At 36.2% G+C, this 17,466-nt stretch overlaps 1 protein-coding gene across 2 annotated transcripts in view; it reads right to left on the minus strand.

The window, feature by feature from the left end:
- LCLAT1 (lysocardiolipin acyltransferase 1) overlaps positions 1 to 17,466 on the minus strand; it is a 193,072-nt gene that overhangs the window by 104,465 nt on the left and 71,141 nt on the right. The window contains exons 2-3 of one of the 2 annotated variants that reach the window (XM_040224146.1): positions 13,293 to 13,461; positions 6,128 to 6,326 (exon numbers count right to left, since the gene is read on the minus strand). In XM_040224146.1, the coding sequence (XP_040080080.1) occupies positions 6,128 to 6,326; positions 13,293 to 13,457 (364 nt within the window). In that variant the 5' untranslated portion in view covers positions 13,458 to 13,461. The remainder of the gene's footprint in view (positions 1 to 6,127; positions 6,327 to 13,292; positions 13,462 to 17,466) is intronic. The other variant, XM_040224147.1, reaches the window with a different exon arrangement.

Raw genomic sequence — 17,466 nt, forward strand, 5'->3', positions numbered from 1 at the left:
TTGTTCTCCTGAGCTCAGTGAGCATCTCTAGGACTACTGTTTTGAACTCTTTACCACCAGGTAAATCACTCCTCTCCAGTTCATTTAGGTCTTTTTCTAAGGTTTTATTTCGTTCTGTCATTTGGAATATATTCCTCTGTCTCTTCATTTTCCTTGACTGTGTTCATTTTTATGCATTAGATAAAACACCTACCTCTCTCAGTCTTGAAGGAGTGTCCTCGTGTAGGAGATGAACCTTACCATTCAACCATACTCTAGTTCTTGGTTGTCTCACCTTCTGTGATTGTCCAAGCAGCCTACCTACTCTATTCTTAGTGGCTCCCAGTAGTTGAGGACAGGTGTGCCAATAGAGAGGATGTCAATACCTTGATTCAGGCCAATTGGAAGTCACACCCTCAGAGAGCAGCTTTTAAATTATGCAAATATACTTCTCTTCTTTTAGGAGAAGACTTGGAGATGGGCTTTTCTGCCTGCTCCCTCCACACTGAGCCCTAGAGCAATGGTTAGCTAAGAACTGTTTCTTCTTTGGTTGCTACCATCCCATTGTCCCCCACCCTCACCCCCTGAACACAAACCCCTGGTTACAAGAGCCAGACTCCCAAGGGATGTATTCTCTGGCTAACAGCTATAAAGTCAGAGTGCCAGACAAGTATATAAGCTCCCTTCTCAGAGACACTGGTGACCACCCTCCAAGGTCTCTGGAGAGGATTACAGTGCCCTTAGATGTGTGTTTTATTAGAACCCTGCCCCTCTGGCTACAGCAAGGAAGACAAGCAAATCTTTCACAGATAGGCCCTCTTTCACAGCAAGACTGGGTGCTTTCTATTCAGCTGCCTTTGCACTGGATCTGGGAGTATAGGAACACAAGTATGCAAGAGCCCTTTAAAAATTATTTCACTATCCTATTTTATATAGGTTTAGTTTCCTATTTATCCTATATGAGACTCACAGATATAAAACTATTGGTTTTCAAAGTTAGATGTTTTGAAGACTCCTCTCTCAGGTGTCAGTGTTAAAATTGGGGAGCTAAATGTGAGGTTCAAATCCTGTACTCCTGAGGGAGAAGCTCAGATTTCTCCTGATTGTGGGTCACCCTGTGTTCTTGGCTGCACCAGTATGGGACAGAGTTTCTGTCAGGCTGAACTGGGAGGTGCGAGAAAATGAGTGTGTCTTGTTTTAAAAAACACAGATTCTCGTTCTTGACAAACTGTGGTTTAAATTTTCTTGAATAAATGTATTTTCATTTTCTGTATGCCTTTCGGACCATTTCCAGAGACTTTAAATGACTGCTACTTTAGATTTTCCAGTTTCACTGGGAAGTGGGTATGGAGAGCTCCTCATGCTGTCATGCTGGAAGTGCCTCTCCAGTCATCTTTTATGCCCAAGATTTCTCTTGGTAATACTTTTAAATATAACCCTTGTAATATTTAAGTTACACTGTTTTGATTGACTCTTTAGAGACTCCAGTTATATAGATGTTAGAATAACTATGACTATCTTTCATTTCAACTAGTTCCTCTGACATTTTTTTTCTTGTTCCTCCTTTTCATTCTTTTTTAAAAATTTTGTTGGAGTATAGTTTATTTACAATGTTGTTATTAGTTTCAGGTGTGCAGCAAAGTGATTCAGTTATATACATGTTCATTCTTTTTCAGATTCTTGTCTCATGTAGGTTATCACAAAATATTAAACAGAGTTCTCTCTGTGCTAAAGGAGGTCCTTGTGGTTGTCCTATATAGCTTGTATGTTAATCCAAAGCTCCAATTTATTCTGCCCTGCCTCCCACATTTCCCCTTTAGTAACCATAAGTTTGTTTTTGATATCTGTAAGTCTGTTTCTGTTATGTAAATAAGTTCATTTTATCTTTTTAAAAAAATATTAGATCCCACATATAAGTGATATGATATTTGCATTTCTCTGACGTAATTCAGAGTATGATAATCTCTGGGTCTATTCATGTTGCTGCAAATGGCATTATTTCATTATTTTTTATGTCTGAGTAATACTCCATTTTATATATGTACCACTTCTTCATTCACTCTTCTGTCGATGGACATTTAAGTTGCTTCCATGTCTTAGCTATTATATATAGTGCCGCATTGAACAGTGGGGTGCATGTATCTTTTTGGATTATGGTCTTCTCTAGATACATGCCAAAGAGTGGAACTGCTGGATCACATAGAAGTTCTATTTTTAGTTCTTTAAGGACCTCTATACTGTTCTCCATAGTGGTTGCACCAATTTACATTCCCACCAACAGTATAGAAGGGTTCCCTTTGCTCTAGTCTCTTCAGCATTCATTGTTTGTAGAGTTTTTGATGATGGCCATTCTGACAGGTGTCAAGTAATACCTCACTGCAGTTTTGATTTGCATTTCTCTAATAATTAGTGACGTTGAACATCTTTTCATGTGCCTCTTCACCATCTACATGTCTTCTTTGGAGAAATGTCTGTTTAGATCTTCTGTCCCCCCCCTTTTTTTTGATTGGGTTGTTTTATTTTGACATGGAGCTACATAAACTGTATATTTTTGAGGTTAATCCTGTTGGTGACTTCTTTTGCAAATATTTTCTCCCATTCTATGGGCTGTCTTTTTGTTTATGGGTTCCTTTGCTATGCAAAAAAAGTTTAATGAGGTTTCATTTAGTTTTTAAAATTTTCATTAATAGGAGATGGACTGAAAAAGATACTGCTGCAAGTTATGTCAAAGAGTGTTCTTTCTATATTTTCCTATAAGAATTTTATAGTGTCTGGCCTTACATTTAGGTCTTCGACCCATCTTGAGTTTATTTTTGTGTATGGTGTTAAGAGAATGTTCTAATTTCATTCTTCTACATGTAGCTGTTCAGTTTCCTCAGCACTGATTACTGAAGAGACTGTCTTTTCTTCATTGTGTAGTCTTATCTCCTTTGTCATTGATTAATTGACCATAGCTGTGTGGGATTATTTCTAGGCTATCCTGTTCCACTGATCTATATTTCTGTTTTTGTAGCTTTGCAGTATATTCCGAGCTAAGGGAGCCTGATTCCTCCATCTGTTTTTCTTCCTCAGATTGCTTTGGCTATTCGAGGTCCTGTGTATTTCCATACACATCTAAAACTTTTTTGTTCTAGTTCTGTGATAAATGCCATTGGGACTGCATTGAATCTGCAGATTACCTTGGGTAGAACAGTCATTTTGACAATACTGATTCTTCCAGTTCAAGAACATGGTGTATCTTTCTATCTGTTTGTGTCATCTTTGCTTCCTTTCATCAGCATCTTGCACTTTTCAGAGTACAAATCCTTTGCCTCATTAAATAGGCTTATTTCTAGGTACTTAGTATTCTCATATGATGATAAATGGAATTGTTTCGTTAATTTTTCTTTCTGATCTTTTGTTGTTGTATGTGGAAATACAAGAGACTTCTGTGTATTAACTTTGTAACCTGCAACCTTACCAAATTCACCGATGAGCTTTAGTGGTTTTCTGGTAACATCTTTAGGATTTTTTTTCTTTATGTAGTATCCTATCATCTGCAAAGAGTGACAGTTTTACTACTTCTTTTCCAGTTCTGATTCCTTTTATTTACTTGTTTGACTGTCATGGCTAGGACGTTCAAAACTATGTTGAATAGAAGTGGCAAGAGTATGGGAATTCCATGGAGGTCCAATGGTTAGGATTCAGCATTTTCATTGCCAGGTTCAAATCCCTGGACAGGGAATCAAGATCCCACAAGCTGCCTGGCATGGCCAAAAGAAAGTGGTGAGAGTGGACATCCTTGTTTTGTTCCTGATCTTAGAGGACATGCTTCCAGCTTTTCACCACTGAGTCATTTTACTCTACTTCCTCTTGGGTATTTCATAATTCACTCTTTATTTCTGATTTTGCTTTTTAATTTTTTTTTTTTGCTTGAATTCAGTTGACATATTTCTAATTTTCTTGTCCATTACTATTCATTGTATTTCTCAAAAAATTTTTTTAAACAAAATCATCAAATGCTTATTTAATAATTCATTCAATTTAGAGTGCTGTGTTATGGTGTACATTTTTTGACTTTTTGGTTTTTCAGTTCTCCCCTCTACTTTTTTTTATGGTTATGGAGTTTGGGTGCATAATTTGCATGGGGTGAGTAAAGATTTTTATTTCATGTTTCTCTTTTTATTCCTGCCAGATCTTCAATTTCCTTTTCCTTCACTGCCACACTTCCAAGGGAAGTTTACCCCATCTCTATATATCTGATTCCCCCTCAGAAGCAATGCTTCTCTGAGGCATCTTCAGGTCTCACTCTCCTTCTAATCACTTTCCTATATTTTGGGCTATGAGCTACTATGTCCTGACCCATGTTCAGTTGGTATTTGGGCATTCAGCATTAGACTGGAATCTTTCTGGGGATGCTTTTGTCTGTGCTTCTTCTAAGTTGTCAATGCCTTTACTCTTAAGCCTTTCTTCACTCTTAGAACCCAAAGGTTTGCAGTGATGGATGGGAGAATTCTTTTAGACTTTTTATTTCTCTACTTAATACCATACCTTCTAAATGCCTTCTCTGTCTCCTGATCATGCTGAAGAGATGAGTGATATGTGGTTGTATTTTCTCTGTTTGTTGATTGGATGATTTTTTTTTTTTTAAGGATAAGGAAAATCAGGCAGCTGCTACTGTCCTCCAAAAACCATTCTGGGAAGGCTTTTTATTATGGATTCAATCTATTAAACACAAAGCTGTTTTAATTTTTTCTTTTTCATTTGTATTTTTCTCAATGTAACTTGTTAATTTCACATACATTTTCAAGCTCATTCACGTAATATTAATATTCTGTTAATATATTTATGCAGAATAAGGAATGATAAACAAGACATTATCATTCTTGATGAATGTGGCAGTTTTTAAAACACTGAAAAATCTTTGACATTTCTGCCATCAAGAGATGATGTGTATGCTTCCTCGCCTAGTCTCTTTAAGAACAGTGACAGCTTCCACCAATTAGGTACTGTGGATAGGCTGTTATACGAATTTTGGCACTATGTTGTAAAATGTTGCAGCTTTCTGCTGGTTCTAGGGAGATGTTTGCTCGAGGGAAAGTTGACACTTAATGTATTATTGAACAGAGATGTATTAATATGTCTTTTGTTACCGAATGTTATTGATTGGAGACGTTTTAATATTTATTTACATAAAAAATTGCCAGCCATGGGCATTTAGTTTCTGTGAAAATCTCCTGGGTCAATAATGAGTTAAATAGTCTGACTATACTGACACTATAATACTGTTATGTGACAAAGACAAAACTATAAGCATGAAGACGAGTAAAGCACAAACAGGCAATATTTCTTACCAGTCTGTCCTGAGGACAATGCCTGGCCTTTGCTGTCAAAATCCTACAGTTTCAGTACACTATTGATAGGGACATGGTTTAGAGAGCAAAGAATTCAAATAAGAAATATTACATAGGAAACCAAAGAAGTACAGCTGTAATGGATGAGGCTGTCAGGGAATTTAGTGGGTGCTTCATTCACTCATATGTGAACAATAGGTTTGAATACATTTTCGTCTGTTCCTTACTCCTTCTTCACATTAAGGAGTGAAGGGCAATTAAGCAATGCTGAAAAATCCATACTTATCCACTACTCAATGAACACGTTGCATTTCTAACTATGGAAAGTAAACATTTCTAGGAATTTAAAAATGATAGATTAGGTAAGTTCAGAAAACAATGGCACCTGGTATACTTCTTGGAACCAAAGGATATTCATTACTATTTATTAGATTAATGTGAGGGAATCAGGTCCTTTCAAGTATCTTATCAGCACAGACCAGTTTCTGGTCTAAATTACCACAAGTATGGCATGAAATAAGAAGTTACTGAACTATTAGTTCATATCCTTCAAATTTTTGTCCTTCTGGGACCATATATACTTCCTTAAGATTAGTTTATTCTCTTTCAACATAAGACATTTCCAAAAAAGAGATGAAAATAATCTATTATCCCCTAAGGAAAAAGAAAAACTGGTGATCTGTTTTTGGCTAGGGAGGGGAAAAAAATGGAAATGGCTTTAGTACTTAAGTGGAATTTAGTAAGTTACTCTGTAGTTTTTGAGTACATCACATATAAAATAAATGAACAACTTAAAGGAATTTATGTAAACATACCAAATCCAGGAACACTTTTGAGACTGGCTTTGAGACAAATTTTCTGTAATCTGAGGTAGCTATATCTCATCAGACAATTCCATAGGAACATCCAGTCCATTCTTGTCCGATGATTCATGATAATGACACTTCTTTCTCCAGGAACAAATGCATCACCTGTTATAACCACTTTCACACCAAGCATGGTCTCCAGCAACGCCTACAGAAAAAAACACATAGATATTTAACAATTTAAAGTTATGATTTCCCATAGGTAAAAGTTTATCATGTCCTATAAATAAATCTGATTTCTAATAAGTCAAAAGCATATTTCCCCCCATTATTCTTGCTTCTATAATAAATTAATCTGGAACAAAGTACTGTTTGTATTTTCAGTTCTATTAATTTAAGCTTCCAGCAGTTCCCTAACTTGAAAATACTAACTTTCAATGAAATCTTCAAGATAGATTATTAAGATGAAAAATGCAAAAGGCATACAAGATCTCCACTGTGTAATTTTTTAAGTCTACAGATATATAAGATTATTACATTTTTAAATAAAAGAATAGTCAAGAAATTTAATGCTGGATATATGACTGAGGGAACAGTCAAAATTTTCATTTTATACCTCTTTGTACTATGGTTTCTTTTAAACAAATACATGTATTTATTTTTTAAATATATAAGCAATGTATATTTACTAAAGTACTGAAGCCACAGTGCTTGACATACAGGAAATGCTCAAATATTTGCTGAATTTACTTAATTAACTTTACTGATGGAGAGACATAAATTATATATGAAATATTTAGAATAAGTTATAGACTGAGGTTCTTGAAAGAACAATAACAGATATTAAGAAGCCCTGATTACTGACTGCAATGCCCATTTAAATTTCTTAATAATTTCCAAGAATAAACTTAGGGAAAGAAAACTGGTCCATGGCAGATAAAAGAAAATAAAAAGTTCTCTTTGGCAATATTAAGAAAACTTTGATCAAAATGTAGCAAATAAGCAAACTGTGGTATAGTCACACAATGGGATATAACACAACAGTGAAAATAAATGAACTATGGGTATCAGTAGCAGCATGGACAACATACAAGCATAATGTTGAGAAACAAAACAAGAACATAATAATTGTCCCTTTGTAAAACTTTCTAAAACAAACAGTAACTACGATATTCTAGGGGTAAATATGCTTGCGTGCTCAGTTCATGCTCAGTTGCGTCCAACTCTTTGTGATCCCATGGACCACAGCCCACCAGGCTCCTCTCTGTCCCTGGGATTTTCCAGGCAAGATACTGGAGTGCGGCTGTCATTTCCTTCTCTAGGGGATCTTCCTGACCCAGGGATTGAACCCGTGTCTCCTGCAATGGTAGGCAGATTCTTTACCACTGAGCCACCAGGGAAGCCCAGGGGTAAATATACAGGTGGCAAAATTAAAAAGAAGAGCAATGAAATAACTGAAAGTCAGGATATTCCTTCTGTTGAAAAGGGTTTTGTGACTGAGAAGCTACATGGTTTGCTGGCAATTTTCTATTTCCTGACCCAGTTGATATTTATACTTTAATAAAATAATTAAGGTGCTTTCATGTTTTATTAATTTTTCATTATATTTCCAAAAAGAGCTTTTTTTACATACAAAAGAACAATAGGACTTCAAATAGGACCAAGAAAAAAAACAGGTTAAAAGGAATATAAGCTAAAAAATAGAAGATTAGATGTGTTTGTTATTATATCCAAAGTATTACAGAGGCAGAGTGTTAAGATGTAAAAATGATCATTTAGGCTAAAGTAGCTAAAAAATGCCTGTGTTTTTTGTTAAATTTTCTAAAGCATCCATAACCACTCAAATAATTATAACCCCCTCCCCCCAAAGTTTGGAAAGCTAAATTCCAATGTAGAAGAGACTTCAGGATGGAGAAGATCAGGGAGGAGTCCTCTAGACTTGGACCCACAGCAAGAAATATCCATTTTCCACTTACAGGCGTAAAGGGCTGTCAACTACCAAAATGAAATCACTGAATTATATGTGTTGGCCCAGGTGATGTGTATGAAGTCACCATCCAAGGTTAATTTGGATTGGCTCCACTCTGCATTCCAAATACAATATATAATTTTCAGAGTGTGCAAATAACTAAAATACAGGAACACTTCCTTTAAGAGTCAAAAGAGGAAGCTGACTACTAATTGTGTATTATCCTATGTGTGTTTGTATGCTCAGTCACTCAGTCATGCCCAACTCTTTGGGACCCCCATGGAGAATCCACGTTTTTCACATTGGCAGGCGGATTCTTTACAGCTGTGCCACCTGGGACAGCCCATGCTGTACTATAGAAAAGAGATGAAAATCTTAAATCTATAAATCCCAAACATCAACTCTAGCCTTATATGTGAAATTTCTAATGTGTTTCCTATGGATCCCAAAACAATCTTTAGCTTTTCATTATAGTAAATGTCAAAAGTAAAAAATCCCAGACTGTTTGTTGAGGAGCATATCATAAAGTATCCTGCCATCCAGCACTCTATCAGAATGTGCTTGAGAGTTATAATATATAACCTTCTGGACACCTAGAGCTCTAGTTCACATTAATCAATTTTAATGCCAGAAAAGACATATCTAGTCAACATTATTTACAGCTCCTGCAAAAGCAGACTAACAAATACACTACACAGAGACAAAGTTCTAATGCTTATAAAGAATTCCAGAATTCAAATAATACAGATCAAAAACTGTTAAAAAAAAAAAAAGACACTATTCTTATATTTGTTCTCTTTCTAGTATAGAAAATAAGTTTCAGCAGTAAGAAACTAGTCTTATAAAATTTTATAATGCTTTATGTCTGAACCAAGAGTGGTAATAATTCTCAGGACTTTTATTTAATTGAGCAAAGATCTCACCTAGAATTAGGAATATATGAGGAATTTCTGAGAATCTTTTATATACCACTGTTTGCTACCTCCAAGTGTTCCACTGTGTACGAAAACAAAGATGAGGGGTTACCCTCATGATCAAAGAGAATCAGTTTTGCCATGATGCCCATGCTCTTATTTATCATTCCAGTGGATCTTTACTTAGTCTGATTTAAGAAAGATCTGTGACATTCCTCATCATCAAGTCTGCCTTGGCTCTGTAGACCCAGGTCCTCAAATCCTTAGGTATTGAAGGATGCACAATCCCAAGTCACTCAAAGACCAAGACCCTCTTTTTTAAGAGCAGCAGTCTAGACAGAAATTATATTCAGTCATCTATGTTTATTGAATACCTGTTGTGTTCTAGAATGGGAATGGAATCAGCAAGCTGTGGGTAGAGATGTGTCCGAGATGGCGAGTTAGAAAATGACCACTAAATTCCTAGGACATGATTTATGGTGAAAGGACAGAACTCCAAGTAGCTCTCATAATCTTGGTAATTAATTAGCTAACAATCAGACAGTTGGAAAGACTCAGAATTTTGAGAAGCAAAAATTTCTCTGGGCAGAAACAAAGTTTTACCTGACAGTATTGATTATGTTGAATAGAACCATCCAAAAATGAAATGAACAAAGACATGTATTTCTCATTACAAAAACGTTTCAAAGGAGAATGAATGGTTACTTTGCAGACTACAAGTACTTTGCAGACTTTGGGAAAGGATTCTTGGACACACAGGTAAGTTGACTAGGTGACCTCTAAGTCTCATCTAATTCTAAAATTCTAGACGATTTTACTGTGGAACCTCATTTAACAGAAAATGTACCAGTTAAAAATAAGAAAAATCTTGCCAATGAAATCATTTTAATGAACAAGCAAAACTTACAAAAGATTATACAAAAGAATAATTTGTGATTATTTCTATGAAGCAATAATTAGTCTAAATGCATTTACCCTAATTTATTTTTAGTGAAAAATGATTTTTAACTGTTTGAGAGTACTTCAAATAAAGAACACCTATAGGGGAGACAAAACTAAAATTCCTTCTGAATAAAAAGTGATCTATTGTACTATTTGCTTCAAAGTAGAAATTCCATTAGCACTTTGCAAATGTATGAAATAAAAAATCATAAAGACATCATGACAGTTTTTCTTCATTTCTTTTTAACAGAGACATTCACTTTCTCAAAATCAGAACATGATTTTCTGTAACCTAGCTACAAGGGATTCAACTTCTATAGATTTCTAACTGAAAGACTCTGCTCGATATACCATTACCAGCAAGCAAGTCAGTGAGTGAAAGAGTTGGGTAACATAAGTTTTTACAAATATATACCAATTTGACACTACAATGGTGGTTGAATCTTGCCTCTATGATAAGTTCTCAAGACAGGTAATAAGGCAACAGTCAGGAATAGCTGATATTACCCTTGAAAATCTCAAACAAAAGTACCTACAAGAGACTAGCCCACATCAGTAAGTACAGCTTAGCCAGTTTTTCTAAATGTTGGACCAGATTTCTCCAACCCACCATCAGATGAAATTATTGATTTGCATGCGGTTTTAAACACAAGAATCATATTTAGCACCAGACCACTCAGATTTCAAACATTCATTCTTATCTCTCCCCTCATCCATTCTAGGGCACAGAATTGAAGTTGTCAAAGGTAAATAGATATGACGTAATTCTGCTGTAACAGTATTGGTTGCTATTGGTTGTAATAGCAGTAGTAGCAGCTATGGCAAAATCTGTCCATTAATTTGTCCAATAAAATCCAGCATTTTTTCCAAAGTAATAGATTTTAATAGTGTACATGGCCATCCAGAAAACAAAACACTACATTTCCAACACTTCCCAGATTCTATAAGAGCTTTTAGTTGTTCTTACCTATGTGGTGAGCAAGAGAGATTATATACAACTTGTAATTCATTGGTATAAATGCAAAGCTATTGCTCTGGACTTCCTTCCCTCCTCACTTCCTGCTGAGTAGGGCAAAGAAGGGGTAGTGAACAGTCTTAACCATACAGAGGAAGATGCTATGCCAGGCTGGGTGGAAGGAATCTGAGTCCTTGCATAATATCAGGAAGCAGAGCTAACCTGGCAACCAGGACTTGAAGGTAAAGGTTTTGCCTTATTCAAGCCACTCTGAATTCTCTTTGATAATGCAGTTTAGACTATCCCCTAAAGCTGGTAAAGCAGAAAACATTTACTGCTTACTTTGCAAAGTCTATATTCAGTATCTCATCTAGTCATCACAATAACACTCTGTGGTAGGTGGTATTAACCTTCCTTAACTGATGATGGAAGAGAAATTTAGAGACGCCAAATAGCCAAGTTCGAACTGCTAGAAAGTGGGAAGGCCAATAGTGAAACCAAATGTCTGTCTCTAATATCTGAATAAGCACTCTGCCTACATTAGCTCTCAAAAGAAATTAGATTGATTAGACACTGGGAAGCAAAACAGTTATAATGAGTTACCCATGTATTAACTTATGGAAATCTTTGAACTTTTAAGGTTTTGGTAGAGAGATTCAGCCAAAAACATGTGATTTACAATCAAAAGATCATACACCATGGAAAATTTATGACATTAAAGAAAATGAAGTATAGTGGCAACATATGATATTCTTAAAAATTTACCTCTAAATGTTTGCTTTAGACTCAATAAGGAATCACAGGCCTTAAATGACACATTAAATGAAATGGACTCAACTGATATTTCTTGAAAATTCCATCCAAAAATAGCAGAATATACATTCTTCTTAAGTATACATGGAATATTCTCCAGGACTGATCACACGCTGGCCCACAAAGTGAGCCTCGGTAAATTTAAGAAAACTGAAATCATATTAAGCATCTTTCCAACCACAACACTATAAGAATAGAACCTGTAAAAGACACAAACATGTAGAGACCTGACAACAGGCTAACTCAACAACAAATGGATTATGGAAGAAATCAAAGAGCAAATCATAAATACTGACAAATGAAAAAAGCATGATGATCTAAGACCTATGGGATGCAGCAAAAGCAGTTTGATGAGGGAAGCTTACAGCAGTACAATCTCACCTCAGGAAAGAAAAAATCCCAACAACCTAATGTCACACCTAAAGCAACTAGAGAAAGAAGAACAAAGAAACCTCAAATCAGTAGAAGGAAAGGAATCATAAAGATCAGAGCAAAAATAAATGAAATAGAGATGAAGAAAACAACAGATCAATGAAACTAAAAATTGGTTCTTTGAAAAGATAAACAAACAAACAAAAAAAAAAACACAAAAAAAAAAAAAGAAAAGAAAAGATAAACAAAACTGATAAACCTTTAGCCAGTCTCATGAAGAAGAATGGGGGAGAGAATTCAAACTACTAAAATCAGAAATGAAAAAGAAGTTACAATGGACACCACAGAAATCAAAGCATCATAAGAGACTGCTATAAGCAACTATATGCCAATAAAATGGACAACCTGGAAGAAATGGACAAATTCTTAGAAAGGAACCATCTCCCCAAACTGAAACAGTAAGAAATAAAAAACACGAACTGACCGACCACAAGTGATGAAACAACGCCATCTGCAACAACACAGATGGACCTGGAAATCATCATACCACATGAAGTAAGTCAGACACAGATCGTATGACATTGCTGATATGCAGAATCTTAAAAAAAAAAAAAAAAAGATACAAATGAACTGACCCAGAAACACACTCACAAACTAGAAAACAAACTTGTCGTTACTAAAGGGGGCAACTGAGGGGGTGGATAAAATGGGAGTTTTGGATTGACAGATACACATTACTATATTTAAAACAGATAACCAACAAGGACCCACTGTGTAGCACAGGGAACTCTGTTCAATATTCTGTAATAACTTAAATGGGAAAAAATTTAAAAAGGATACATGTATGTATAATAAATAAGACAAACATGAGAAATAAAAACTAAAATGCAATATAAAACTAACAATGTAAAAATTCTTCAGTCTGCATCTTTAGATTTGTGCATTTTACTAAAGCATACCTCACTAAAGGAAAATAAATTCATGAGGAATATGGAAGATATTCTATTAAATAGATAAAATATTCTATTTCAAACACATTAATTATTTCATTCCCTAGCATTTAAAGATGAAAATACAAAAACTAATGTGCCTCTTATGTAATAGGAATATGTTTCTCAAAATATTTGACTAAATCTGACTCACAAAATACAAATCAGTAGGATAGGCTACTTTGGTACAATCTCTTTCTCTGTTGTGTGTGTAACTTACCACAGGTAGCGTGAGCCAGGTTGCCACAATCCGGTTGTTGATCCAGCGATACCAAGATGGGCTTATAAACATTAAAGGTAAAAAGGGACCCAGCATGAAAATGCTTCCAAAAAAGCTTCCCCAAAACAGAGTGAGTATAAAGTATATTCCTCTCCATGACACCATGATTCTGAAAGACACACAAAAAAAATCAATATATTTTATTACTACAACTGCCCAAATTCAATTTCAGAATGATACATTTAATGATCTTTAATTACAGGGCTACAGAATAGGCTCTGACAAAGAATATGAGTTTGAATGCCCTCTTACCTGTCCTACAGGTCTAACAAGTTGTCAGTACATTAGAAATGGATGCACTCCAGAAAAACAGACCTATGGATCAATGAATGAAGAGCAGAAATAAACCCACACGCCTATGGCCAATTAATCTTTGGCAGGAATTCCCTAGTGCTCCAGTGGTTAGAACTCCGTACCTCTACTGCAGGGGCACAGGTGGGTCCCTAGTTGGAGAACTAAGATCCCGCATGCTGTGTGGCAAGGCCAAAGCGGGAAACAAAAAAAAGCCTTTGACAAAGGAGGCGAGGATATATATAATGGAGAAAAGCCAGTCTCTTCAGCAAGTGGTATTGTGAAAACTAGACAGCCACATGTTAACTGATGAATTTAGAACATACCCTCAACACCACCAGAAAAATAAACTCAAAATGACTTACATATTAAGACACGAGACCATAAAACTCCTAAAAGAGAGCACAGGCAATACATTCGATGACTTAGCAATGTTTTCTTAGGTCAATCAATCTCCCATGGCAAAAGCAAAATTAAATAGGAACCAATCAAACTCACAAGTTTTTGCACCACAAAGGAAAGTATAAACAAAATGAAAAAAACCTATGAAATGGGAGAAAATATTTGCCAACTATGTGACCGACAAGGCCTTCATTACCAAATTGTACAAACAGCTCATACAACTCAGTAACAAAAAACAATCCAAGTTAAAAAATGGGCTAAAGACTTAAATATTTATTCAAAGAAGACTTTCAGATGCTCAAAAGGCACATGAAAAGATACTCAGCACTGCTAATTATTAGAGAAACACAAATCAAAACTACAATAAGGAGCCACCTCACACCAGTCAGAATGGCCATCATCAAAACGTCTACAAGTAACAAATGCTGGAGAGGGTATAGAGGAAAGGGAACCTTCCTACAGAGTTGGTGGGAATGTAAACTGGTGCAGGTATTATAGAAAACAATATGGAGCCCCCCGCGCCCTTTTCTGTCAGTCAGATCGCACTGCTCAGTATATGGGATCTTAGTGCCCAACCAAAGATCAACACTGTGAGCAGAATCTTAACTACTGGACCGCCAAGGAAGTCCCTGGCGGTTCCTTAAAAAACAAAAGCACTACCATATGATCCAGCAATCCCACTCTTGGGCATATATCCATAGTCCAAAAAGACACCATTAGTGGCTATTTGCAATAGCCAAGACACGGAAGCAACTTAAATGCCCACTGATAGATAAAAGATGTGGTATATATACACAATGGACTACTATTCGGCTCTAAAAAAATGAAAAGGCCATTTGCAGCAAAATGGATGCAACTAGAGATTATAATTCTGGAGAAGGCAATGGCACCCCACTTCAGTACTCTTGCCTGGCAAATCCCATGGATAGAGGAGCCTGGTAGGCTGCAGTCCATGGGGCCGCTAGGAGCTGGACACGACTGAGCAACTTCACTTTCACTTTTTGCTTTCATGCGTTGGAGAAGGAAATGGCACCCCACTCCAGTACTGTTGTCTGGCAAACCCCAGGCACGGGGGAGCCTGGTGGGCTGCCGTCTATGGGGTCGCAGAGAGTCGGACACAACTGAAGCAACTTAGCAGCAGCAGCAGCAGCAGCAGCAGATATTATAATACTAAGTAAATCAGAAAGAGAAAGACAAACACTGGTGAGCTATCACTTGCATATGGGATCTAAAATATGACACAAATGAACTTAGGAAACAGAAACAGACTTAAGTCATAGAAAACAAACATGGTTACCAAAGGGGAAAGGCGGTGAAGGAGGGAAATGGTAGGAGTTTGAGATCAGCAGTGCCACAAGGTAAACAAGAGTCCAGTGGATCCTGGACCAACTGAGCCATCAGGGAAGACCAACTGTATAGCACAGGGAATTACATTCCATCCTGTTTATAGTCTATATAAGCCATAAAGGAAAAGACTATGGAAAAATGTGTATGTGTGTATATATACATGTGTGTATAACTGAATCACTTTGCTGTACAGCAGAAACTAACACAACATTGTGTATCAACTATACTTCGATTAAAAAAGGAAATAGATATGCTTAAAAAGTAAATGTCTGACTGCCACCATGCTCCCCACCCCAAGAAAAAGCTGTTTTAAAAGTCTTGGGTTTTTTTTTTTCCTGGCTATTAGTCTTAAAATAAGACTATATTATTTTCTTTTCCAAGATGTTATCCAACACTAAATCTTAAAATATTCCACAGTTGTTTTTTTTTTCTTAATCCCTTACTATAAAAAGTAGACTTAATGGACTAAGAACTGCAGAACAGCTTCCTAAGGGTGACTATGCTTAAAAGTGATGGCAATTTTACAGAGTGCACTGAATTTGTTTTTAGTCTAGAAATATTAATTCTTTACATTAGAATCTAAAAGTAGTATCTTTGGGCAATTGGTCTTTATGAGCTGAAAGGTTAGGTAGAAGTCAGATTCCTCAATCACTTGCCTCAATTATTTGCCAAAGGATTACTTTTGAGGGTCCCTGTAACCAGATGAATATAATACTGATGTTTTAAAATGAAGTGTTGCAAGCGCAGTCGAAAATGAATAATCAAATGTTTGATTTTATGACCTAAACTCTGTTGAGCAAAAATATGGTTTGCTTCAGAATAATAAAACTGTTGGAAACATTAAAACCATGAAAACAATAATGGCCTTAAAATCTATACATTAAAAAAACTATTTCAGCAATCAAGACCTTTGAATATTTGAAAAGAACTGCAACAGGAAAAAAATTTTCAAATGTCATGATGCTTTAAAAAATGGCAGTCAGACAAAGTCAAATCCCTTAACGCAGAATCAAGTTTATCTGTATAGTCGCTCAGTCGTGTCCGACTCTTCGCAACCCCAAGGACTGTAGCCTACCAGGCTCCTCCATCCATGGGATTCTCCAGGCAAGAATACTGGAGTGGGCTGCCATTTCCTTCTCCAGAGGATCTTCCCGATCCAGGGATCGAACCCGGGTCTCCCACATTGCAGGCAGACACTTTAACCTCTGAGTCACCAGGGAAGCCTTCTGTATACTTGGTATATTTTAAAAATCTCTACCAATACCTGACAGTATTATACACAAAATCCTTCAAAGTACAAATAGAACAAGTATTTGCTAAGAACTGGCTTTCTGCTAAATTCCAGATCGGAACTTCTAAGAACAAGGCTTAGGGAATGAGGGCAGAGAAAAAGAACACTGGAAAACAGCAGCCAAACATTTGCTCACTCAGGGCCCAGGATGCTCTGCAAAGTCCTACACACCCTTGGTTTTGCTTTCACTGTGGCTCAGCTCCTCCTCTTTGCATTAACCATAGGCTGCTTCTCTCTAGTCTAACTTAAAGCATTTAAAACTAATAGTATCAATAAAAATGAGCTCCTAAATTCAGTATTTTCAACCCCTACTTCCTTTCATAGCCCCTGTCCCAAATATATCACTGCGATGTTGCTACTTGATTTGAAAAGTCTCTTGTAACTACTTTTTAATCTGTTTCTGCCATTAGCTAGCTAGCTTCTGTTTAGACACTCACCCCTAAACTCTCTGAAGGGTTATACTTCCCATTACATCCACACGTCCACATCAAAGGATCTGACATGCTTCTTCTTCACTTCTGAATTATTTTTCATTTGATGTCATAAAAAGGAAAAAAAAAATCATTAAAAGAGCTTAGATATCATCTAAGAGAGTCTTCTCAATTTACAGCAATGAAGTTGAGAACCAGAAGAGTTAAGAGATATGTCAATATGACTATTAGTCAGACCAAGTCTAACCTAAATTTACTTTTCCATTCTACTCCTAACCTCTACTTCTTCCCTAATCTCTCAATCATTTGTTCAATGATCTGATAAACATGCAAAGAGATTCCTACAGTGTGT

This window comes from Oryx dammah, unplaced genomic scaffold, assembly GCF_014754425.2.
Source record: "Oryx dammah isolate SB20612 unplaced genomic scaffold, SCBI_Odam_1.1 HiC_scaffold_25, whole genome shotgun sequence".
Lineage (NCBI taxonomy): Eukaryota > Metazoa > Chordata > Mammalia > Artiodactyla > Bovidae > Oryx > Oryx dammah.